General features: G+C 39.1%; 1 protein-coding gene across 2 annotated transcripts in view; it reads left to right on the top strand.

Annotated features, from left to right (window-relative positions):
• The window catches only part of LOC150074954 (transportin-3-like), a 742,971-nt gene that overhangs the window by 152,931 nt on the left and 563,818 nt on the right, over positions 1-26,222 (top strand). For both annotated transcript variants that reach the window (XM_090388987.1, XM_090388988.1), the window contains one exon: positions 14,476-14,536. In XM_090388987.1, coding sequence (XP_090245113.1) covers positions 14,476-14,536 — 61 coding nt within the window. The remainder of the gene's footprint in view (positions 1-14,475; positions 14,537-26,222) is intronic.

A 26,222-nucleotide genomic window follows, 5' to 3' on the forward strand; every position in this document is an offset into this window, starting at 1 on the left:
ATTTGTCAGTATTTGTAAGTCCCTTCTATAATCTAAGTAACAGTTACATTCAAAAATTAGATGCTGCACTGTTTCAGGCTCTCCGCAGTTGCACAGTAGAGAAGCAGCAAGGCCAAAGTATGTAATTTAAAATTCAGACTTTCATGGCCTGAAATCAAGAAAGTTAAATTTAAGCCAGATTAAGCCACAGCATATATGATTTATTTAATTCTATCACCCTAGGCATGAATTTATTAGTTATTCTACCCTTAGTATCATTAGACCATTCCTCCTGCCAATCTACAAGGAATTGATTCTGAATTCTCTGTACATCTTTTTTAGCTGGTAACTCTAGATTAAGCGTATAGTGGTCAACAGCAGATAGCCCCTTCTGCCTATAATACTGTAAGTAGTAGGCGCCTCTGTAGCCAGGTGGGAAGGAGCAGCAGTGCGTAGCACACGCTTCTTGATTAGACTGGGGTTCGAGCCCATCACCACCAAATACGGAGGATGCGGAAAGGTCAGGGAATGACCACCGCATATCACGGAGCAATATGGCCTTAGTTGCTAATGCTCCTAAAAATCCAAATAACAAATAACAATAACTGTAAGTAGTTAAATATTATTTCGAACTGAATGGGCAGTTTGCCTGTTAGTACCTGGAGAGCTGATGTCGAAATTGTATGACATGCCCTTGATGTCTCTAATAAAAATAACCGTTGAGCTTGCACAAAATACTTTTTTACAGGGCATTTACAAATACTAGTGCCCCATGCACCTGCTGCATAGCAAACTATAGGTAAAAATATGCTTCTGCAATACATTTTTAATGTAGAAGGCTTAATGCTCCAGCACATCTTGTAATTCTAATTAATTTTCTAGTCAGTGTTTTTATTTTCTGGAGTATATATTTTGCATGGGCTACGAACTGAAACTGATCATTGACCATCATACCAAGGTGTTTATATGTACGGACAATTTTAATAGGTTGGTTATTTCATCTTATGTTTGGTGGTCTCTGTAAATTAAGGGTACCTTTAAAGAGCATTTATCTGGTTTGTATTATGGAAATCTCCAGTTTGTGGGTTACACCCCAAGTATTTAAGTCAAGAAACACATCGTTTCCATGTTCTTTCAATACAAGTCTGGAATTACCATATATGAGAACAACAAGATCGTCTACATATGCAAGTTTAGAAATACCTTCATGTTCTTTAACCAGCCACCCATCAAGGACCAGCAAACAGGGCTGAGAACGGATCCCCGAGAGCAGCCGCAAGTAACTGGTCTCGATACAGAGCAGTGTCCAGATGAGGCTACAAAGCATTTGTCCTGAAAGTAATCAGTGATAATTCTGTAAATGGGGACAGAGACCCCAGCCTCCTGGAAACTCTCCAAGACACTCTGCGACCATAAGGTGTCAAAGACCCTTTAAAGTCGACAAAGAGGCCGAGAATGTATTTAGTACTTGAAGTTGAGTATTGCTTTCTTTTGTCGCCTCTCTAAGCTGCTGTAGAAAATAGACATCCAAGAAATCCACAATAATCTTGCTAGTCTGAGTGGCCAACCACAAATTCCAGTCAACATCTGGAAAGTTAAAATGCCCAATTATGAGACATTCTGATTTACTGCCCACTCTATTTCTCTGTATAGCTGTTTGCTGTATTGATGGTGCCTCCATAGCTAGGTGGGCAGGAGCAGCAGTGCGCCGCACACGCTTCTTGATTAGACCGGGATTTGAGCCCGTGACCACCAAATACGGAGGATGCAGAAAGGTCAAGGAATGACCACCGCATATCCCTGGTGCAATATGGCCTTAGTTGCTAATGCTCCTAAAAACCAAATAACAATAACAACAACAGCTATACTGATCACAGTCATTAGGTGTATAAAACACTCCTAATCCCAGTTTCCTTTTCCCAGTGCTTATATCACACCAAACCGACCCATTATTGCACTTGTCACCTACGTCAACTGTATGCACTGCCTTAGATATAATATGCTTCTTTAACTAACAGCATAACTCCTCTCCTGTCCTGTCCTGGCTGTCCTTCCTGTATACATTGTACTCCCCATAATCAAATTGAGCTTCTTTTATGTCTGAGTGACACCACGTCTCCACTATTCCTGCAGTATCTGCATTCATCGACTTAATCAGTACTTCAAATTCATCAAATTTATTTACAATGTTCCTAGCATGAGTGTGCATGCAGTTGTACATAAACATGTTATTACTCTTAGTTACCCAAACACAGTCTCTTTATTTATTTGTTTATTTATTAACGAAGACCAGCAGTTGGGCCTGAAGTCCCAGACACCTTGCTTTCCAGGCTGCTGCATGTCCCAATAGTAGCAGTGCAAGAATCACTTTCACCTCTGCCTGTTGCTGTTGTTAATCTATTAGTCTGTGTATCCCCCTCCCCCCACAAGGAAGTTTTCTGACCTATCACTGCCTCAGTAGCACAGCAAACATTCTAGTGCCCCTTTTGTTCAAGTGTATCTCATCCCTGTAAAAACCTTCTCTCCCATTAACAATCACAGACCATGCATTGTATACATACTAAAACGCTTTTAGGGCTTAAGCCTCACGCTGCATGAAAGTTTAATAATGTACAAGTTTGTGCAGTAGCATCATGTTAGTATGCAACAAACTCTAAAACAGCATCATTTTAGATGTATCTCATATTGTGAATACCTTCATAACTTACTTATTCGAGGCAGTGCCATGATATTGCACTGCCTCCAATAAGTAACACTTCACCAATGGAGAAGACTATTGTTACTTATTCTTAGTGGATGCCACCACCCATACAATACCATTTCAAGGCTATTTGGCCTATCTTCGTTGGGAGGGTAAAGTACCCTGGTGATGCAATGATGGCAATTCAATTATGAAGTATAACTCCACAATATGAGAGATACCTGATGGTGTATGAAGTGAATCAGACTGAAATGCTTTTAGGATATAAGCCTCAGGCTGCATGAAAGTTTAACAACATATAAGTTAGTGCAATAGCATCATGTTAGTAAGCAACAAACTCTAAAATAGGTGAAAAAAGACATCGTTTTAGGCATATCTTGTATTGTGAATACCTTCACAACGAGTTGCCATGATATTTCACTACTTCGAATAAGTAATGCTTCATCAATGGAGAAGACTATCGTTACTTATTCTCAGCAGGTACCACCACCTGCAGGTACCACCACCGTTTCAAGGCTATTTAGCCTATCTTCGGTGGTTTGGTAGGTACCCTGGTGATGCAATAATGGCAATTCTGAAATGGTCTGAAGTCACAGTCAAGCAACCATAGAGCTGTAAGTTATTGGTGGAATGAAGACTGTAAGAGTGCTTGAAACAGAAAAAACCGAACATGGAATTTATTCTACAAACACCCTATCATCACTAATCTTGTAATTTATGAGACTTTAGCCAAGTCCTGCCACATCAGAAAGAAAGCTAAAAGAGACTTCCTGAATTAGATTTACAAGCCCAGTTAACAAAAATATTGATGTAAGAATAATATGGAGAAAAGTAAACCAATTAAGTGGCAAATTTCCTCCATTATCCTCTTCACTTTTCATCTGGAATAGGCAGGCGTGTTCTATTTCTGCAGAGATTGCAAATGCAATCTCTAGTGACCATAACCCTAGTGACCATATTTTCACAGTTATCTTCCCCCCGACTGCATATGATCCATCATTCCAGAAAAAAATTAAAGCTTTAGCTAATTTCATCTAAATTAAAGCTTTAGCTGAAATATCCCAACTGAACTTCAGAACCACACTTTTGTTCTACAATCAACAATGCTCGAACTTCAGGAAGCCATAATCTACCTCAAAGAACAGTGCTGCTGGGCCTGATGGATGCTACAAAATTTAGATAATAAATCATTGTTGTCGCTTGGGCGTTCTACAATTATGCCTTCATTGAACATTCATTTCCAGTTCCTGACATTACTTCTATATACTGAAAATTCCTAAACCAGGTAGAGATAGGTCTATACTTGTGAGAAACAAGTTTCTCACAGGTATAGACCCAGTTCCCATATCAGCTGCTTGGGTAAAATCATAGAAAAAATTATACACTGTCGACCAATTTTGTATCTCGATTCCCAAAATGTAAACTCTGGTAATCAGTTTGGTTTTAGGAAAAATCGATCATCCTTGGATCTCATGGTCCAAATAGTCAAAGCTGAATCAAGCATCAGGAATGTGTTTATCCAAAACGAGCATCTCGTCATGGTATTGAATTAAATAGAGAAAGCCATTGACACCATATGGTGTTTTACTATCTTGAAAGATCTTCATTCCCTTGACATGTGAGGCCACTTACCATATTTCATTCAGAACTTCCTTTGGCATAGAACCTTTCAAGTTTACTCTCGGAGGTCCTCTTGCAAATCTATATACAAAAGGAAGGAGTTCCACAAGGTTCTGTTTTCATTGCCACCTTATTTGCAATAAGAATAACCATAATGAGCAGAAATGTTCCCAATACTGTAAACATCATACCACAATGCTGATAATTAGCATTAGCATTAGTAGAGGCATTTGATGCAAGAAAGCAAGCTTATGCAGCATCAGCCAAAAAAAAAAAAAAAAAAAAAACCCACTTCCACTTCACCCCTCTGTTCGTTCAAAATACCTGTCCAGCTGAGCCTTAAACTTATTTAGGCTATCAACCTCCACCACAAGGGATGGCAGTCTGTTCCACCAACCAACCACCCGCTGGCTAAAGGCAAATTTCCGCACGTCTATCCTACATCTGTCTTTCCTCAATTTGAATTTATGCCCTCTCAGGTGATTTTTCTGAGCAAGAGGCAGAATCCCATCAGCATTGAGCATGCTCAAACCATTCAAGGCTTTATACACCTATATCGTATCACCTCATCGGTGCCTAGTCTCCAGACACTGTAATTTGCAAAACTTAAGCTTTTCTTCATAAGAGCAACCCTTTGTTCCATTCACTAATCTTGTTGCCCTTCTCTGTACTCGTTCCAGCAGCTCTACATCCTTCTTGAAATGAGGCCTCCAGACCGTATACAGTACACAAAGTGTGGCCTGACCATTGCCTTATACAAGGGAATAATCACCTCCTTATCCCTGCTGGAAAAATTCCTGTATATCATTGACAATACTCCATGAGCTACTCTTGCAGCCCGTCTGCACTGCTCAGAGAACTTCATATCTGCCTGCACAATCACCCCCAAGTCCCTTTCATTCTCTACCACTGTCAGTGTAGTACCACAGAGTTGATACGTTGCTCTGGGGTTGCTGTTTCCCATGTGTAGTACTTTACATTTGTCAATGTTAAACTTCATTTGCCACCTCTCAGCCCATCTGTTCAACCTTTCCAGATCCTGTTGCAGCAGCATAGTGTCAGTAGTGTCCTTGACAACCCTGCCAACCTTTGTGTCATCTGCAAACTTGGACATTAAGCTTGATATACCATCATCAATATCATTTATAAATACAGAAAACAATAATGGACCCAACACTGAGCCCTGAGGGACTCCACTAATAACATTAGTCACGATGAGCAGTGTCCATTGATTACCACTCTCTGACTTCTCCCCCTCAACCACCCCTTTATCCATAGCAGCAATTTGCCTCCAATGTCACACTGCTCCAATTTGTGTAGCAGTCTTCCATGTGCAACAGTATCAAAAGCCTTTCTAAGATCCAAGTATATAATATCAAAGTTATTCCCTGCATCCAGTTCTTTTGTGACTTCATCATAGTATCCAATCAAGTTGGTCAGGCAAGACTTCCCCTTAACAAAACCATGCTGTGTCTGAGCTATAACTGAAGTCTTGTCTAAATGATTCTGCAGTGCTTCTTTAACCAGTGCCTCCATTAATTTTCCTGGAACAGAAGTTAAGCTCACAGGTCTATAATTACTTGTGTCAGCCTTTGATCCTCCTTTGTGAATTGGGGTCACATTTGCACATTTCCAGTCTATGGGTACCTCCCCTGAGTCCAAGGAAGCTCTCATAATTATGGCTAAGGGTTTGCTTACTTCCTTTGCTGCCTACTTTAATATAACTGGATAGATCCCATCCACCCCGGGTGCCTTTCTTGTGTTTATCTTCAACAGTTTCTCCTCCACTTTACTCCCAGTTATTTCAAGATTCTGTAGCTGACTGCTAGAGTTGAATACACCTCTGGCATTCCCCTTGCTGAATAAGTCCTCATGTGTGAATGTCGATGCAAAATATTCATTTAGTTTGTTAGCTACCTGAGCAGGATCATCAACAGTTGACCCATCAATATCAAGTGGACCAATCTGATTCATCCCCTTCCTTCTAGAGTTTACATAAGTAAAGAACTCTCTGCTGTTTTTCTTTGCATCCCTTGCCAAGGATTTCTCGTAATCTGCCTTCGCCTGCCTAACCTCCTTTGTAACTTGGTTGCATATCAACTTGTATCTATCATAGGCTTCTGTGTCATGTGTTAATTTGTAAGTATCCCATGCATTTTTCTTCTCTGCCATATGCCTCATTAGTTCATCTGACATCCATTTTGGCCTAAACCTTGAACAATATTTCTTAGTTGGTATGTAAAGCCTAGTAGCTTCCAAGATAAGTTCTTTGAATGCTTCCCATTTTGAATTTGCTGTTGGTAACATCATCAGTTGGTCCCACTGTATAGAATTTAAATACTGTCTCAGTCCGTCGTAGTCGCCTTTACGGAAGCAATAACCCTTCCCTTTACCCCTAATGGTAGTTACCTCTTTGAGTAAATCCCACTTCTGCACACTGTGATCACTTCCACCTAGTGGTTCATTTATCTGCAGATTCTTAATGCATGAAGAATCACTGCTGATAATCAAATCAAGAGTATTACTCCTTCTAGTTGCCTCCCGAACATGCTGATGTAGAAAACAATCATCCAATAAATCCACAAAAGCCCTGCTAGTGTGTGAGTGACTGGCCCCCAAATTCCAGTCAATATCTGGGAAATTAAAATCTCCCATTATAAGACTCTCTGATTTACTGGCCCACTCTATTTCCCTGTACAGTTCCTTATTATACTCATCAGAGTCATTAGGCCTATAGCACACTCCTACTCTCAATTTTGATCTCCCAGTGCTTATGTCACACCAAACTGACTCAACACTGCACTGTCCAGCGATGTCGACTGGCTTCACTTCCTTGGTTTTTATGTGTTTCTTAACTAATAGCATAACCCCTCCCCCCTTCCTATCCTTTCTGTAGACGTTGTACTCCCCAAATTGCAGTTCTGCATCCCTTATATCTGTGTGACACCACGTCTCTGATATCCCAACAATATCTGCCTTTGATGTTTTGAGCAATACCTCAAATTCATCAAATTTATTTACTAAACTCCTAGAATTGGTGTACACACAAGTATACCTGCACCTGTTTCTATTCTTAGCTACCCTAACACAACCCATGTGTTTACTTGTACCGCAATGGCTCCCAGCAGTCTCTGAAATACCATGCATCTTGTTTTTCAGGCTTCTGCTCATTCTAATAGAAGCAGTGCAAGAATCTCTTTCACCTCTGCCAGTGGCTACTGTCAATCTATTGGTCTTTGTCTCCCCCCAAGCTAGCAGTTTTCCGACCCACCTAACACTGCCTCGATAGCATCAGCAAATATTCTTGCACCCTTTCTATTTAAGTGTATCCCATCCCTGTAGAAGCAATCTCTCCTGTTAACAAGTACAGTCCAGGCTGAAAAAAATTCTACCCCTTGAGCCTTGCACAATCTTTCCAGGGCCGAATTGATCGACAAGGCTCTCATCATATACTCCCTCCTATCGTGTCTGGGCAGAATTGCAGACACTTTCAAATTCAACCCTAATTCTCGGCTTTTGTTCAACAGTGACCTGTACTTGTTAAGTAATTCTGCCGGTCTCCTACTCTTAATATTATTAGTACAACTATATCAACTTTTGTGCCCTTAAAAGATGATATTCGCTCTACAACGTCATCAACCTTTGCCCCTGGCAGACATACCCTGGTCCTGTTCCACCTATCTTTTTTACAAAGCATGTTCCCCGTTTCCCTGACAATAGAGTCACCAACAACTACTAGTTCCTTCGGGACCAGCACATTCTGCCTTGGGGGTTGTCTCTGTGTCACGCGATGCCCAAGTACAAGCTCTGGCGTTGATGTGGCAGCCGAGAGCTTGATGGGCCCCTCAATTTAGTTCCTTCGAGGGCATCCACCCTGTCCTTCAAGCTCTCATATAGGCCCACAAGAACGCCGAGTTGTTGCCTGATATCGATACACTCCTTGCATCGCGCACACACAAAGACATCCCCCTTGGCAGTATCATGTCCCGTACCCGATTGCTCTGCAAACATCAAGCATAAAGTGCATTTTATAAGGCTGTGAGTCAGAGGACAACTGCCCCCCTCAGTTCTGCTCTGAGCCACAGCGCTTCCATTAGCTTGAGCCTTTTGCTTTGCTGCTCTGGTCTGAGTCATGATTCTATTAATTAGAATGTGATAAACATGTAATCTGACTGTTTCTTGCAGTTCACAAAATGAGATTCATTGAGAGGAAACTCCAAATCTTAATTAATAATATTGAGCTATGAATGGCACAAAATGTGTACTTACTATCAGAAATCTTGTGTGATTCATTTTTGTAACAAAGAGAAATGCATCCTTATTTAGAGCTACATTAACAAATCTCCTAGTGTAATACACTTTTTGTAACAAATGGAAGATGCATCCTCATCAAGATATACATTTAACAAATCATCCTATCTCAATCGTGAATAGCATTTGCTTCCTTGATCTGGTTTTTGATAGTTGAACTTAGAATGTGATAAACATGTATGGACTGCTTGCCAAAAAAAAAAAAAAAAAAAAATTAATATATTCTAAGTTATTTCTTCTGCAACATGGGGTGCAGGTTGTTGCACCTAATTTCATTTATATAGGGTTCTAATTAGATCCAGTACTCCACTCAAGCTAGTGGAAAATGAAAAAAAACTTGGGGGTAATTGTGCTTAAGATGCGAAGTTCTCTGAGCAATGTAGGCAAGCTGCCAGGACAGCTTATGCACCTGGAAGGTGATCTGATTAAAATGTTTAAGGCTTTGAATGGATTGAGCAAGCTCTATGCTGATGGCTGTTGTTTGTTGTTGTTGTTTGTCATTTGGTTTTTAGGTGCATTAGCAACTAAGGCCATATTGCTCCGGGATATGCGGTGGTCATTCCCTGACCTTTCCGCATCTTCCGTATTTGGTGGTGATGGGCTCGAACCCCTGTCTAATCAAGAAGCGTGTGCTACGCACTGCTGCTCCTTCCCACCTGGCTACGGAGGCGTGTCTATGCTGATGGCATTCTTACTCTTCCTTATACTATTTAAATTTATGTCCCCACACACGAGGGGGCATAAATTTAAATTGAGAATAGATGTGCAGAGCATGTGGTTGATTGTTGGAACAAACTTCCATCTATTGCTGTGGAATGGGCAGTTCTATTAAATTAAAGAAAGAACTAAACAAATTATTGTAGGGGATGGATAGGTGATTTTATTTTTGCGCGATGCTTTGAGCTTGCTTTTTTGCATCATATGCAACTACAGTCGATTCTGGTTATTTGGGACACATTGGGACTAGTGCATTTTGGCCCGATTAAGTGGCTGCCCCAATTATGCAAAGTGTCACATAAATAGTTAAAAATACAATGGACCCCTTGCTTTACGATTGATTTTCTGTATGATCAAATCACATTACAATGGACTCACCATAGTAAAATACCACTCACTATACGATATGTAGTAAGCGCCGGTTATTGTGATCACATTTGTGAATTGAATTTTAATTCTATTAAACAGCAATTCTAATTACGAAAAATAAGAGGAATGTTATCCACAGGCTATAAAAAGTAATGTATATCAAGCACACTTTCTTTACACTTTATTCATTATTTTTTACTGAATAGTAAATGTTTTACTGTTCAGTAAAAAAGATAAGCAATCAATAACAGAGAACACAGCACACATGCAAATTGTAAGTAGCGCGATACTTGCAAGTGAGAACAGAGTAACAAGTTATGAAGCTTAAAAAATAGGAATGAAGAGAGATTCTAAAAATTTGTTTTTTATATGATTGAAGATTTCATGGAAGGGGAAACACATTGCACCATAATGTGAAAACCCACAGAATTCCAGCTACAGGCATTATCGCAAATTCAATAAGGTCGAGTTTACAATCCATTTATAATAGATTGCACTAACAGAAAAGCCCAATAAACAGGGAACTGCTAATTGTTTTTATTGTTTTATGGTTGTGACCTCCAAAAATCCGACCGAACCACATAGTATGGTTGGAGACAATCGTAGGGTAATCTCGATTGCTGCAGTCTCCTGCCCCGATTAAATGGCACGTTGTCCCAATTAAGCGAAGTAAACCCTGGCTGTTTTCTCAGTTGGGTTCTGTTCTTTAAGATTTGTCCCAAATAAACGGCTGCCTCGATTAACCAGTGGTCCAACTAACCGGAATCCACTGTACTATAATAATTGTAATAATAATAATTTTACACTTCAGAGTTAACTTACCTTAATTTTCTGTATGTTTTTGTGCACCTCCTTTCTGTTTTCTGTAACACCACGTGGTTCTTGTGGTTTCCAAATTTAAATCAAAGTCTTCACAATAGCCCTTATGGATAATTTTCATCAGAAAGCCAATACAGTAACCCCCGCTATTCACGGTCGCTGATTTAATATAAAATGAAACCTAAAAAAAATGTGAATTTTAAAGCGCCGTGAACATTTTCCGCCATAAAAAAACATGAGCGCAGCTAAAATTATCTTTCCTGCTCAGTGGGTGGGGGGAGAGGGGTGACAAAATCGCGAGCGTGGATGTTTCTTGCTAATCCTTGTTCAGTATGTGTTATGCACTTGTCATGGAAGGTTTCATCATTTGCTTTTAATTTATATGCTTATAAATTGAATAAATTTATAAATTGATATGCTTACAAAAGTGATAAATCTACCGTTTTTCAGTGTAAAACAGACTTTTTCGAGTGTGTTAATGGAAGAAAGTGACTTTATTGTGGACAAGTTCTTTCTAACCCGTACAAAAATATGGCTACGAATAACAAGGGAAATGTGAAAAGATATAAGAAGGTGATGACATTAGCAAATAAAATTGAGTTATTAGATAAAATTTCTAATGGTGAAAATGTCTCCTCAGTGGCAAAACATTATAAAATCAATGAGTCAATGGTACGATTAATCAAGAAATCGGGAAAAAAATCCGCCATAGTGTCCGTGAAAACGCGCTAATTGCTTAAAAAATTTGCTCTGTAACTCGTGATGTTAAATTAGAAAAAAATGGAAAAAGCTTTAAATCTGTGCATAGAAGACCGAACTCAAAATAAAATTCCTTTAAGTTCACTCATCATTCGTGAAAAGGCAAAACTCCTTTATCAACACTTTAGCGAAACTGGTGATAGCACTGGCGGGATAAGTTTTTTTAGCTAGCAAAGGTGCTGGTTTGAAAGATTTGTTTGAAATTTCTAATAAATATTACATTTAATATTAAATTGTTTCTTATTTTCATTTCAATGCCATATGCTTGCATTTCACTATGTACTGTCTATGTACATAGTCATATTATGAAGGTACATATAATACATACATAGACAAAGTTTTAGACTAGTTTTTCTTATATATTTCATACTTTGCAACAGAACCCCTTTATTACTATGGCAGCCATAACTCAGTATTCACGTTTTCGGTATTCGTGGCATTTCTCAGGAACGTAACTCCTGCGAATAATGGGGGTTTACTGTATTGTATTAAAATTTATTATTGTGACTTCATAGTGCAATCCTGTTATAACCCTACAATTGCTAATGGGATTTCGTTCATGTTTTAATTTCACCCTACAAGCCTGATGATTGGTTTCAGTTAAACAGACAGTTTTTAAATCCTGTACAGTGGGATGAACTGATGATGTTACCAACAGCAAATTCTAAGTGGGAAGTATTCAAGGAATTAATTGTGAAAGGTACTAAAAGTTTCATACCTATTGAGAGGCGCCTCCGTAGCCAGGTGGGCAGGAGCAGCAGTGCGTAGCACACTTCTTGATTAGACTGGGATTCGAGCCCGTGACCACCAAATACGGAGGATGCAGAAAGGTCAGGAAATGACCACTGCATATCCCCGGAGCAATATGGCCCTAGTTGCTAATGCTCCTAAAAACCAAATAACAACAACAACCTATTAAGAACTTTTGTTCAAGGTTTAGGCCTAAATGGTTGTCAAATGAACTAATGAGACTCGTGACACAGAAGAAAAATTCATGGGATGCATATAAATTATCAAGACATAAAATATCAGGCGACACAGAAGCCTATGGCAGATATAAGTTAGTCTCTAATCAAGTCACAAAGGAGGTTAGGCAGGCAAAGGCAGATCGCAAGAAATCTTTGGCAAAGGATGCTAAGAAAAATAGCAAGGATTTCTTTACTTTAATTCTAAAAGGAAGGGGATGAATCTGATTGTTCCACTTGATCTCGATGGTTCCACTCTTGATGATTCTGCTCAGATAGCAAACAAACAGAATGAGTATTTTGCATCTACATTCACACATTAGGAGTTATTAAGGATTGAAAATGCCAGAAAGTTATAAAATTGTAGCAGAGTGCTTAATGATTTTGTAATAACTGAGAGCGAAGTGGAGGAGAAAGTGTTGAAGTTAAACATAAGAAAGGCACCTGGGGTGTATGAGATCTATCCAGTTATATTAAAGTAGGCTGCAAAGGAAGTAAGCAAACCCTTAGCCATAATTATGAGAGCATCCTTGGACTCAGGGGAGGTCCCCACGGACTGAAAAAAGTGCAAATGTATCCCCAATTCACAAAGGGGATCGAAGGGTGACACGAATAATTATAGACCAGTTAGTTTAACTTCTGTTCCGGGTAAAATAATGGAGTCACTGGTTAAAGATGCATTGCAGGATCATCTAGACAAGACTGCTGCAATAATTCAGACACAGCATGGGTTTGTTAAGGGAAAGTCTTGTCTGACAAATTTGATAGGATATTATGATGTGGTTACAAAGGAACTGGATGCAAAAAATAATTTTGATATCATATACTTGGATTTCAGGAAAGCGTTTGACACTGTTTTGCCTTGAAGACTATTGTACAAATTGGAGCAGAATGGTATTAAGGGTAAGTTGCAACAATGGATAAAAGGATGGTTGAGTGGGAGAAGAGAGAGGGTGGTAATCAATGGGCGCTGCTCTTCGTTGACTAATGTTATTAGTGGAGTCCCTTAGGGTTCAGTGTTGGGTCCACTGTTGTTTTGTATATTTATCAATGATATTGATGAAGGTATATCACTCTTAGTGTCGAAGTTTGCAGATGATACAAAGGTTGGCAGGGTTGTTAATGACAGTAATGGCAATGTACTACTAGATCCTGTTGCAGTAGTACAGTAATGGCAATGTACTACTGCAACAGGATCTAGAAAATTTGAGAAGATGGACTGAGAAGTGACAACTGAAGTTTTACGTTGACAAATGCAAAGTCCTGCATATGGGTAGAAGTAGCAGAGGAATGTATGGACTGCGTGGTACTACCCTTAAGGTGGTAGAAAATGAAAAAGACCTGGAAGTAATTGCACAGTCAGATATGACGTTTTCTGAGCAATGGAGACAAGCTGCCAGGGCAGGTCGTGGGGTTTTGTCAGTGATATACAAGAATTTTGCTAGCAGGGAAAAGGGGGTGATTGTCCCTCTGTATAAGGGAATGACCAGGCCACGCCTTGAGTCATGCGTACAGGTCTGGAGGCCTCATTTTAGGAAGGAATGTTGATTTGCTTGGGCATGTACAGAGAAGGGCAACAAGATTGGTGAGGAAAATGAAGGGATCCTCTTACCAAGAGAGGCTTAAGTTCTGCAAATTGCAGTGGCTGGAGACTAGGCACCTGCGCGGTGATCTGATTGAGGTGTATAAGGCCTTGAGTGGATTGAGCACGCTGAATTCTGATGGGATTCTTCCACTTGTTCAGATTATGAACCTAAGGGGACATAAATTCAAATTAAGAAAAGACAGATGTAGAATAGATGTGCGGAAATTTGGCTTTAGCCAGCAGGTGGTTAATTGCTGGAACAAACTTCCATCTGTCGTTGTGGAAGTTGATAGGTTGAATAAATTTAAGGAGGAAATGGACAGGCATTTGGAGGGAATGGTGTGATTTTTTTTTTTTTTTTTTTTGGCTGATGCTGCATAAGCTCATACACTTGCTTTCTTGCATCAGATGCCACTATTACTACTACTAAACCTCAAATCACTGAAAAAGTATTAAGAGTAAATTGATGTGATTCACTTCAATAAGTATTTAATCTGTCATGTGGTCTAACAGTTTTTAATTTCCTTTAAATCATAGTTAATGGTTAACCAAGTTTTCCTCCTTTCATATAATTAGTAATTAAATTATGTTATTTCTTTAGGGTATTTTTGTTAACTATATGCTTTATTGTTTATTTTTTTTCTTTTCAGGTTTGGTAACAGTGACCAGCTATCAGCTGTATTGGAAGTGCTTACTGTCTTGCCAGAAGAGGTACATTAATTAAATTTGGTGTCCTCACACACATGCACACACGCGCGCGCGCACGCACACACACACACACACACACACACACACACTTTTTGCCTTTGGGTCCCATTAAATTATTTAATTTATTAAATATTTTAAGTTTCTTATATTTGTTGCCCTACCTAGTTTGCAGTATGTGATGTTATAATGACCTGTATATGCTTGGGTGATTTTTTTTTTTTTTTTTATCAATCTTCTGATTTATCAAATCAGAAGATTGAAGTCATTTTATAGGAATCTAACTACCGTGTCATACCAATCTTCTGATTTATCAAATCAGAAGATTGATAGCACAGATGAAATTCTAAACTTACAAATTTTACACTAAAATGCATACGGGAAGGTATAAAGTTAGCCGAGCAATTAGAATCTTATTTTTTGAATGCAGATTCTTGAATGAAAGGAGCCGAAAGTTCAAAAGGGAGCTTCAAAAATGTTTAGTTCCATACATTGACATTCAGAAAGATTTATGAAGCAAAAGCAAGCAAACCAAACCAGATTACTGATTTTTTAAAGATGGCAAGAAGATACACGAAATCCAGAATGGTGTATTTTTATTAATTTTGTTAACGAAATATTGTATTTTTATTAATTTTGTTTACGAAATAGCATATTTTTGTTAGCTTTTGGAACCTAACCTCCTTTTTGTAGCTTTTGGAACCTAACCTCCTTCTGTATAACACGGTTTTGCCAACACAACATTTTATAGGAATCTAACTACCGTGTCATACCAGGTTACCTGTACTTTGCATTGTGAATGATAAACTTCAGTTGTCACTTCTCAGCCCATCTGCCCAACTTTTACACATCCTGTTGCAGCAGCATACTGTCGTTACTGTTACTAACAACCCTGTCAAACTTTGTATCATCTGCAAACTTTTAACAACAATAGGCCCAACACAGAACCCTGGGGGACTCCACTAATAACATTAGTCCGTGACAAGCAGTGTCCATTGATTACCACTCTCTGTCGTCTCCCACTCAACCATTCCTTTATCCATTGCAGCAACTTACCCTTAATGCCATACTGCTCCAATTTGTACAGTAGTTTTCCATAGTATGAACCAGAGCTATAATGCTCAATACATTCTACGTTGATATCAATATTTGTAAAAGAATGAGAAGTTTACCTCAATATGATACGTAGAACACTTCCATACGATACTCTCCATATATTGATATCAACGTAGAACATATTGAGCATTATAGTTCTGGTTCATACTATCAAACTCGATACTGATTAATTATACAAAGCTTCCTATTAAGGAAATTTTTCATTTAATTAAACTCTTAGTTGAAGCCAACTATATCACCTTTTGAGACAAAGTATACAAACAAATTTTTGGTTTGCCAATGGGATTACGCCTGAGCCGCCTAATTGAATCTCAACAATTGAATGTATATACATTTGATGCCTTTTCTACTCCATATCACATACTATGGGAGGTATTTAGATGATGTTGTAGTCATTACTGATAGTAGCACTATCCAAGACATTTTACATTCGTTTAATAATATTCATTCTAGACCCATTTACATTGGAGAGGGATAATACTGATACTAAGTCATTAAATTTTCTAAATTTCACACTTACTTGGGACGTGAATAAAATCCAATTTAACATCTATCATAAACCTACAAACACTGGCATGCCTCTACATTTTAACAGCTATCACCTATTCACCTACAAAAGATCGATTATCTTTAATCAATTTCTCACTGCTTATAAACATTCAACGACAGAATCTGCTTTGGGCTCAAAAATGCAAATATTAACCAGCAGATTCTTAAACAGGGGTTATCCACTTGCTATAATAGACAGAATTAGGGTACAAGCTAAGATTAGAATACAAAAAATACACCAACCAACAATAGTAATATCAAAAAATACTTTATTTCTGTCACATATGTTGAACAGTGGCACGAACAACTTAACAGATTCTTTAAAGATACCGAATTTAAAATTGTAGCCAGGCCAATATGGAAATTACACACTATACTGAACAATTGCTCAGTCCTTTCTTTGTTTGCAACACAAATAAGTGACCTAGTATACAACATTTCTTGCGGTGATTGCGACTCGTCTTATCAGTGTTCTACCCAGTTTCCGTTGAATTTTCATGTTAATCAACACGTGGCCCCAGTTCATGCTTCTCGTTCAGCACCGTCAGAATTAGCCTTTCAGGCTGTTAATGAAAAACATACTTTTTTGTTTAACGAAGCCAAAATACTTAAGTGTCCAACATAATTATATGGACTATTAATTGCAGAAACCATCGAAATTAAATTACATGAGAATTTTGTTAATGTTCACCGACCATATCTAATCTCAGACTCTTGGTCCTTTACACGCATGCACGAAGACAAATAATCCCTATTTAAGTTCCATGCTCACTCCTATTCGTTAATTTTCATTCCTGTGATCATGACATATTTTCGAAAAGCATTGTCAACTTCAGGAAGGAAAATTGTTTTGCATTTTTTTTGTTAAATTAATTTTTTACTTAATTTTTAATTGCGTTAAAATTGATTTTTAATTGTGTTTATTTCAATTTTAATTATTTCTTACTGTAATGTAAGATTTTCGATTTTTTTAAAATTGTTTTCGTTTTAATTTCTGGAGAGTATCATACGGAAGAGTTCTACGTATCATATTGAGGTAAGTAGTCTTCCCTGTGCAACAGTATCAAAAGCTTTCCTGGAATCCAATTATATGATATCAAAATTATTTTTTGCATCCAGTTCTTTTGTGACCATGTCGTAGTATCCAATGAAATTGTTCAGACAAGACTTCCCCTTAACAAACCCATGCTGTGTCTGAATTGTTACTGCTGTCTTGTCTAGATGATCCTGCAATGCTTCTTTAACCACTGGCTCCAGAAGTTTCCCTGGAACAGAATTTAGACTAACAGGTCTGTAATTACTCGTGTCACCCTTTGAACCCCCTTTGTGAATTGGAGATACATTTGAATATCATCCAATCCATGGGAAATTCCCCAGAGTCCATGGATGCTCTCATAATTGTGGCTAAGGGTTTGCTTAATTCCTTTGCTGCCTCCTTTAATTTAACTGGATAGATTTCTTCTACCCCAGGTGCCTTTCTTATATTTAACTTAAACAATTTCTCTTCCACCTTGCTCTTAGTTATTAAAAAGTCTTTTAACCCCCTGTTAGAGTTTGATAAACATCTGGCCCACTCCTCGTGTGTGTGTGAATGTAGATGCAAAATACTCATTTCTTTTGGCAGCTATCTGAGAATGAACATCTACAGTCAAACCATTGATATCAAGTGGACCAATCTGATTTATCCCCTTACTTTTTTAGAGTATATATAAGTAAGGAAGGGAAATTAATGGAGGCACTGGTTAAAGAGGCACTGCAGGATCATCTAGACAAGACTTCAGTTATAGCTCAGACACAGCATGGTTTTGTTAAGGGGAAGTCTTGTCTGATCAATTTGATTCGATACTATGACGTGGATGCCTCCGTAGCCAGGTGGAAGGAGCAGCAGTGCGTAGCACACGCTTCTTGATTAGACTGGGGTTCGAACCCATCACCACCAAATACGGGGGGTGCGGAAAGGTCAGGGAATAACCACCACATATTCCCGGAGCAATATGGCCTTAGTTGCTAAAGCTCCTAAAAACCAAATAACAAACAAATAACAATAACTATGACATGGTCACAAAGGAACTGGTTGCAGGGAATAACTTTGATATCATATATTTGGATCAGTTTTCCATGTGTATCAAAAGCCTTTCTAAGGCTTTTGATACACATGGAAAACTGCTGTGGAAATTGGAGCAGTGTGGCATTGGAGGCAAACTGCTGCTATGGATAAAGGGATGGTTGAGTGGTAATCAATGGACACTGCTCTTCGAGGACTAACCTCAGGGTTAAATGTTGGATCCATTGTTCTTTTCTGTAGTTATAAATGATATTGATGATGTATATGAGGCTTAATGTCCAAATTTGCAGACAATATGAAGGTTGGCAGGGTTGTTAAGGACACTGACTGTACACTGCTCCAACAGGATCTAGAAAAGTTGAGCAGATGGGCTGAGAGGTGGCAAATGAAGTTTAACCTACACAAATGTAAAGTACTACATATGGGAAGCAGTAACCCCAGAGTAACGTCTCAACTCTGTGGTACTACACTGACAGTGGTAGAGAATGAAAAGGACCTGGGTGTAATCGTGCAGGCAGATATGAAGTTTTCTGAGTAGTGCAGACGGTCTGCAAGAGTAGCTCATAGTGTCTTGTTAATGATATACAGGAATTTTTCTAGCAGAAAGAGGCGATTATCCCCTTGTATAAGGCAATGGTCGGGCCACACCTTGAGTACTGTATATAGGTCTGGAGGCCTCATTTCAAGAAGGATGTACAGCTGTTGCAACGAGTACAGAGAGGGGCAACAAGATTAGTGAATGGAACGAAGGGTTGCTCTTACGAAGAAAGGCTTAAGGTTTGCAGATTACAGTGTCTGGAGACTAGTTACCTGCGAGGTGATCTGATTGATATGTATAAAGCCTTGAATGGTTTGAGCATGCTCAATGCTGATGGGATTCTTCCTCTTACTCAGAATAATCACCTGAGAGGGCATAAATTCTAATTGAGGAAAGACAGTTGTAGGATAGATGTGCAGAAGTTTGTCTGTAGCCAGTCTGTTCCATCTTGATTGGTGGAACAGACTTCTATCTTTTGTTGTGGAAGTTGATAGCCTAAATAAATTTAAGGCTGAGCTGGACAGGTATTTGAATCGAATGGAGGGGTGAAATGGGAGTGGTTTTGTTTTTGGCTGTGTTGCATAAGTTTTCTTTCTTGCATCGTATGCCTCTACTAATGCTAAAAAAAAAAGTCTGTTTTTCTTTGCGTCCTCTGTCAAAGATTTCTCATAATCTGCCTTTGCTTGCCTAACCTTCATTGTGACTTGACAGACTAGCTTGTATCTACCAAAGTCTTCTGTGTCGCCTGACAATTTAAGTGCATCCCATGCATTTTTCTTCTCTGCCATGAGTGTCATCAGTTCAGCTGACATCCATATGGGCCTAACGCTAGAACAATATTTCTTAGTTGGAACAAAAAGCCTAGTAGCTTCCAAAATTACTTCCTTGAATGCTTCCAATTTAGAATTTGCTGTTGGTAACATCATCAGTTTGTACCACTGTATAGAACATAGAAAAATCTCTATGACCACTGTAGTCACAGAGATTTTTCTATTTGCTTTACGAAAGCAAAAATCCTACCCTTTACCCCAGTTACATCTTTAAGTTAATCCTACATCAGTACACTGTGATCCTGCCACCTAGTGGTTCCTTTATCTGTAAATTCTTAATGCATAAATAATCGCTGCTGATAATCAGACCAAGTTTATTTTTATTCAAAGTGCTCACCACATGGTTTAATAAGTGCATTCAACCATGTGATGAGCACTTTGAATAAAAATAAAACAGTTTTTGAGCATGTTGCTTTGTGTTCCTTTTATTACAACAGCCCAGGAATTTTATTGCCACACCTCATGCATGCATGCATTTCCCTCTTCAATATCAGCTTCTTCAGTTGACCTTTTAGTATGCTCTCTCTCTCTCTCTCTCTCTCTCTCTCTCTCTCTCTCTCTCTCTCTCTCTCTGTGGGCACTGGTACGTGGTGAGGAGACCTCCCAGTGATGCTGCTGGTCATCCTGATTAGCATCACTGGGATCCAATGCCTGCAGCCTATCCAGGCTAATACCATAGGAATCCAGCCTGTTTACCATTTGCACTGACCCCTGGGGATCCTGGTGGTTGGGGGGCCAGCTTCAACACACCACTTTGGCCGCTGCTTCGACAAGACGGGTGGTCTTGGATGGCCCTGCAAGGATCAATCATCTAGTAGGTTTGCCTGCAAGGATCAACCATGTGAATGCCATGCCCTACACTCATGGTCTGAGGGACAGGATTCAAGCTGGCAGTGGTGTGGGTATGGTGTCTGTGTAGCACTGGTGTCCCACTCCTTAGTACATTTATTGCTTGCTTGGTAGTGGGCATCCCTTTTGGGCTCCATGGTGGTTTGGGAGCCTGGGTGCTGAATACACAAAAAAAATTTATAAATCCTGATAGTTATTTCTTCTGGGGTCCCAATCAGGGCTCTGTCTGAAAATTTGATTAGATAATGTCACTTCTACTAAATGGCAGAAAACAGAAGTTGTCCAACTTCATTACATATTAATCATTCAACTAGTGAGATGCCCTTAGGAAAAATGTGACCCTTCTTTATCTGGAATGGTTAGCAGGCACTCCTAAAATCTGTCAAATGGCTTCAGTCAGGCACTTGTATTTTTGTAGAGGGAAGTATGTAGCCCGACAGACAAAAGTGACACATTCATTGCAGCCCCTGCTAGCCACATCTATTGGGAGAATGCCTATCACAGTTAACCCCCACAAGGCACTTAACTCATCCCGAAGTGTCGTTGCCGAATGAGATCTCATGGACGTGTCAAAAGAGGAAATCTTTTCTGAATTGCAACCCCAAGAAGTAACAGCTGCAAAACAAATCTTCATGTGTAGGGATGGGAAACTTGTTCTGACTGTAAACATCAACATTCAGTTCACAAACATCTCCTAATGAGATCAAAGCAGGCTACATTAACTGTCCGGTGCATCCATATGTATACCAAATTCTTAAAGGTTCTTTTAGTGCCAGAAATATGGTCACTCGCAAATGGGCTGTCAGGGAGTTGTTGCATGCACTCGATGTGCTGCAAAGGACCATGAAACTAGCATGTTCAGCCCCAAAACTGCCTGTGTTAAGCAATGGAAACATCCTGCATACTCAAAAGCATGCAGGAGTTGGAAGGAAGAAAAACAAAGACTTAAGGCAGGGCTAAACTTGTATCCTGAGGCAAAAAATGTGGTGAAACATATAAATGCAAACAAATCAACCTGCACTCAGGGGGAAGCAGAAAGATGTTCCTTTGGAACTTAGACCAAAATGACAATACAGCTTCTTCCAGCAACATTTCTTCTGGATTTTTTAATGTCTGTCTATTTGATACACTGCTTTTATCACTCCCCACATCAAATTTTAAAGTAAATGCCTTTATAGATTATTTTTGTTTTTTAATATCTGACACAGTCTGTTGGCCAGTAACAAATTATTCAGAAATTTTGTTTTTCCAGAACACCATTTTTAAGTTGTTCTATCACTTTGAGCTTGTTAATGATAGTGAAAGTAACCTGTTTTCTTTTTATTCCACTTTTCAATTCTTTAGAACCCATAATTATATAAAATACGTTTGTATATACAAACACTGGTGTTCAAAGAAAGTGCATCACCTAGAAATTTCAGTTTGAGTCCCTCACCACCAAATACAGAGGATGCGGAAAGGTCAGGGAATGACCACCGCATATTCCCGGAGCAATATGGCCTTAGTCGCTAATGCTCCTAAAAACCAAATAACAACAACAACTAGAAATTTCACATTTCTAACCCTTTTTTGCGATGGTATGTTACATTAATGGCGAGCATCGCAAATAGAAATATAAACAAAAGATATTTATTAATAGTTAAGGCAAAGCTAAGTAATATTTGCTGGGTGCTCTCAAAATATTCCAAAATGAGTTGCAATCTTTATACAACAGTTATGGTAAACACGACAATTATGGCTGAAATGTTATCAGACGCCCTCAATTTGCTTTAGTTTATCATTTTAAATGAAAAACAAAATGAAAAGTTCACCAGGTTCCAACTAATATCTAGTTGGACTGCCTCTGGCCCTGATGACAGCAGAAAACCATCGAGGCATTGACAAGATCAATTTCTGAAGATAATCAACTGATAGTTTGTGGTTCCAAACACAAATTATGGCTTCCTGAAGTTCACGAAGGGTCTTTGGTTTCTTTCTGGCAACTGCAGATTCCACACAATGCCAACAGTTCTCTATAGGATTCAGGTCCGGCCGGGCTGTTTCCTGGCCAGCTAACAATTGTAATGGACCATTCTTCCAACCATTTTTTTCACCTGTAACAAATGTAAACACATTACTGTCAAACCTCTAATGCAGAAATTAAGCTAAAGTAACTACAGAAGTACCTACTTACACTTTTTGCCTGATGACAAGGAGCAGAGTCGTGCTGAAAGATGCAGTTACTTGGCAGGTTGAAATGGTCTCTAACATTTGGCAGCAATTTGTCTTCCAATATAGCCAGTTATCCATTGACATTAAGGGAACCTTTTATAAACTGCAGGTGACCTACTGCACAATACAAAATGCACCCACATATCATTTGGCTGGTAGGGAATTGCACTGTAGGCACCATACAGTCTGGATGGTATTCTTCACCACGTCTACGGCGAATTGTTTGTCTCCCATCAGAACCATGCAGGTTGAATTTCTTCTCATGCGAGAAAATAACTGACTTCTACTGCTTGGGGGGTCCATTTGACATGCTCCTTACGCCAAATTAATCGTATCATTTTTTATGTGAGGAGGGGCTACAAGTCCATTTTTGAAGTGGCATCTTCTGACTGTTACTGCACTTGCTACCATTCCTGAATGTTCTTCCCATTCTCTTTTCAGCTCAGACGAAGAAGCTTTACAGTTTTTAAGGCATAAGCACTTCAAAACTCTGTCCTGTTTTGGCGTAGAGACTCGTTTGTGGCATCCCTTTTTTCCTATCAGCAGAACCAGTATTCTTGAGTTTGGAAAGAAATCTATTCACTGTCGACTGATTACAAGACACTCTATAAGCAATATGATGGGAAGAACATCCTTCCTCATGTAAAGCAACAGTAGCACTCTTCCCTCGTGGCGTCCACTGCACGTAACGTTCCATCCTGACATAGTCAAGGAATGACTGCAACTCTTGCAGAGCTTGCTTATATAGCTGAAAGTAACAGCTGATGCAATATTACGTCATCACCCATGCGTGTCAATCTTATCTGATGCAATTTGTAAGAAATATTGCCATATACAGTAAACCCCCGCTATTCGCGGGGGTTACGTTCCTGAGAAATGTCGCGAATACTGAGTTACGGCTCCCATAGTAATAAAGGGTTTCTGTTTCAAAGTATGAAATATATAAGAAAAACTAGTCTAAAATTTTGTCTATGTATGTATTATATGTACCTTCATAATATGACCATTAGAAATGCAAGCATATGGCATCGAAATGAAAATAAGAAACAATTTAATATTAAATGTAATATTTATTAGAAATTTCAAACAACTCTTTCAAACCAGCGCCTTTGCTAGCAAAAAAAACTTATCCCGCCAGTGCTATCACCAGTTTCGCTATAGTGTTGATAAAGGAGTTTTGCTTTTTCATGAATGATGAGTGAACTTAACGGAATTTTATTTTGAGTTCGGTCTTCTATCCACAGATTTAAAGCCTTTTCCATTTTTTTCTAATTTAACATCACGAGTTACTTAAGCAATTAGTGCGTTTTCACGGACACTACGGCGGATTTCTTGATTGATCGTACCGTTGACTCATTGATTTTATAATGTTTTGCCACTGAGGAGACACTTTCACCATTAGAAATTTTGTCTAATAAAACTCAATTTTATTCGCTAATGTCATCACCTTCTTTGATATTTTCACATTTCCCTCGTTATTCGTAGCCATATTTTTGTACGGGTTACAAAGAACTTGTCCACAATAAAGTCACTTTCTTCCGTTAACATACTCGAAAAAGTCTGTTTTACACACTGCAAAACGGTAGATTTATCACTTTTGTAAGCATATAAATTTATAAATTGATAAATTTATTCAATTTATAAACATATAAATTAAAAGCAAATGACGAAACCTTCCATGACAAACGCATAACACATACTGAACAAGGATTAGCGAGAAACATCCACACTCACGATTTTGTCACCCCTCTCCCCCCCCACCCATTGAGTGCTGTTTTGACCGGGAAAGATAATTTTAGCCACGCCCATGTTTTTTATGGCGGAAAATATTCACAGCGCTTTAAAATTCACATTTTTTTAGGTTTCATTTTATATTAAATCAACGATCGCGAATATGCGAAACCGCGAATAGCGGGGGTTTACTGTACTTATGTTATTCTGACGACAATTACAATTTTAAGGGGTGACGCACTTTCTTTGAACACCAGTGTATAAAGAAGTACGCAAATGAAGCAATGCAAGCAATACCATTCATTCGACTCAGAGTCGACAATGATACTGAACAACGTACAAGACAATGTAATGTATGTTCTATCCCTCTCTGTACTGTCAATCAGCATGCAGTCAGAGTGACTCATCTGCCTTCCTAAATCCCATGTGTCTTCCAGAGTACTCAGTGGGGAACAGAATTTTTCATATTTTGATCCAGATTATTCAACATCCATATTAACTGTAACCGGATTAGCTAGGGTTTACTGTATTTATTTTCCAGTTTCTTTTCTTCTGTGTTTTTTCTCAAGTGATTCTTTACTTAAAAGGTTTCAAGTAGGAATCCAGAAAGGAAATTCACCTTTCTTTCTTTTTACATATATTTATATAAACTGTGCAAACCCAACTAAATTTCTCAACTGCTTGCTTGCTAATGGCACCGTTTCTGCCTCCACATGGCTGGCCGGTAACCTGGGAGAAGAAAATCACTCTCCTACTAAAAGGAGCGAAGATAAACCTAAATAGACATGTCACTTACGGATCTCATGAACCAGATTTCTCAAACAGAGATGACACAAATCCATCCAAAGCAAAAAGGTAGAAAAAAGGAAGTGAAAACCCTGCTTTTTTTTTTTTTTTTTTTTTTTCCACATTACATTCTTTGACTGACCATCCTTTGAGCAAGCTCTCCACATTCTTAATTATGAAATGGGTTAATGTTTTCAAGTGGGTACCTCTGCCGTGGATTTTTCTGAAAGAATGGTGTGATGCCATGTTTGACAAGTGTCGCTCCTTCTGACTGATCACATGATGTCACTTTACATGCATGTCATAAGCTGGTTGTGTAACATGCACACAGAGAGAACTGCCGAAATTGCACCTTGCCTCTGCAAGCTGGTCATGTGACATCATTGGCAGTATGCCAGTGCTTTCCTCGGATCTCGGAAACGAGCAATATGAGAGAATTGCGAACCTCTCCTACACATGCAAAGAATGATAGGGAAGTAGCATTACAGTGAATGCTGTCTTTCCATTGGCTGCATGTCACATGTTGAGAGAACTGACTAGTTCCGCAAGCTGATCACATGATATCACGTGACACTTATGCCTAGACCAACCCTCCACGTGAGCACCTGTACACGGGGAGCTGACCTCCCAGTGATGCTGTTAGGCTTCCAGATTAGCGTTACTGGGATCCTGTACCCATACCTTGGTTCCAGGATTACATCACTGGAATCCGAAATGTGCAGCCATGCTCTGCGACCCGTGGAAACTCATAAAAGGGGGATCTGGTTGGTGAGGTGCCCAGACCTAACACTACTTTAGCCCCCTGCTTACAAGACAGGAGGTCCCAGACTAGCCTGACTGGGATCAGTTATTGAGTGGTTCTGACTGCTAGCATCAAGACTTGAAAAATGTGGGCACGATGTTCTAAGGAAACTTGGTGTCCCATTACCGTACTCAGTACTGCTTGTTTGTAAGTGGGTATCCCCTTGCAGGACTCCATGGTGGTTGAGGTATATAGGGCATCAGGAATTTTTATTT

Source organism: Mastigoproctus giganteus, chromosome 14 (genome assembly GCF_048544385.1).
Source record: "Mastigoproctus giganteus isolate SK-2022 chromosome 14, ASM4854438v1, whole genome shotgun sequence".
Classification (NCBI taxonomy): domain Eukaryota; kingdom Metazoa; phylum Arthropoda; class Arachnida; order Uropygi; family Thelyphonidae; genus Mastigoproctus; species Mastigoproctus giganteus.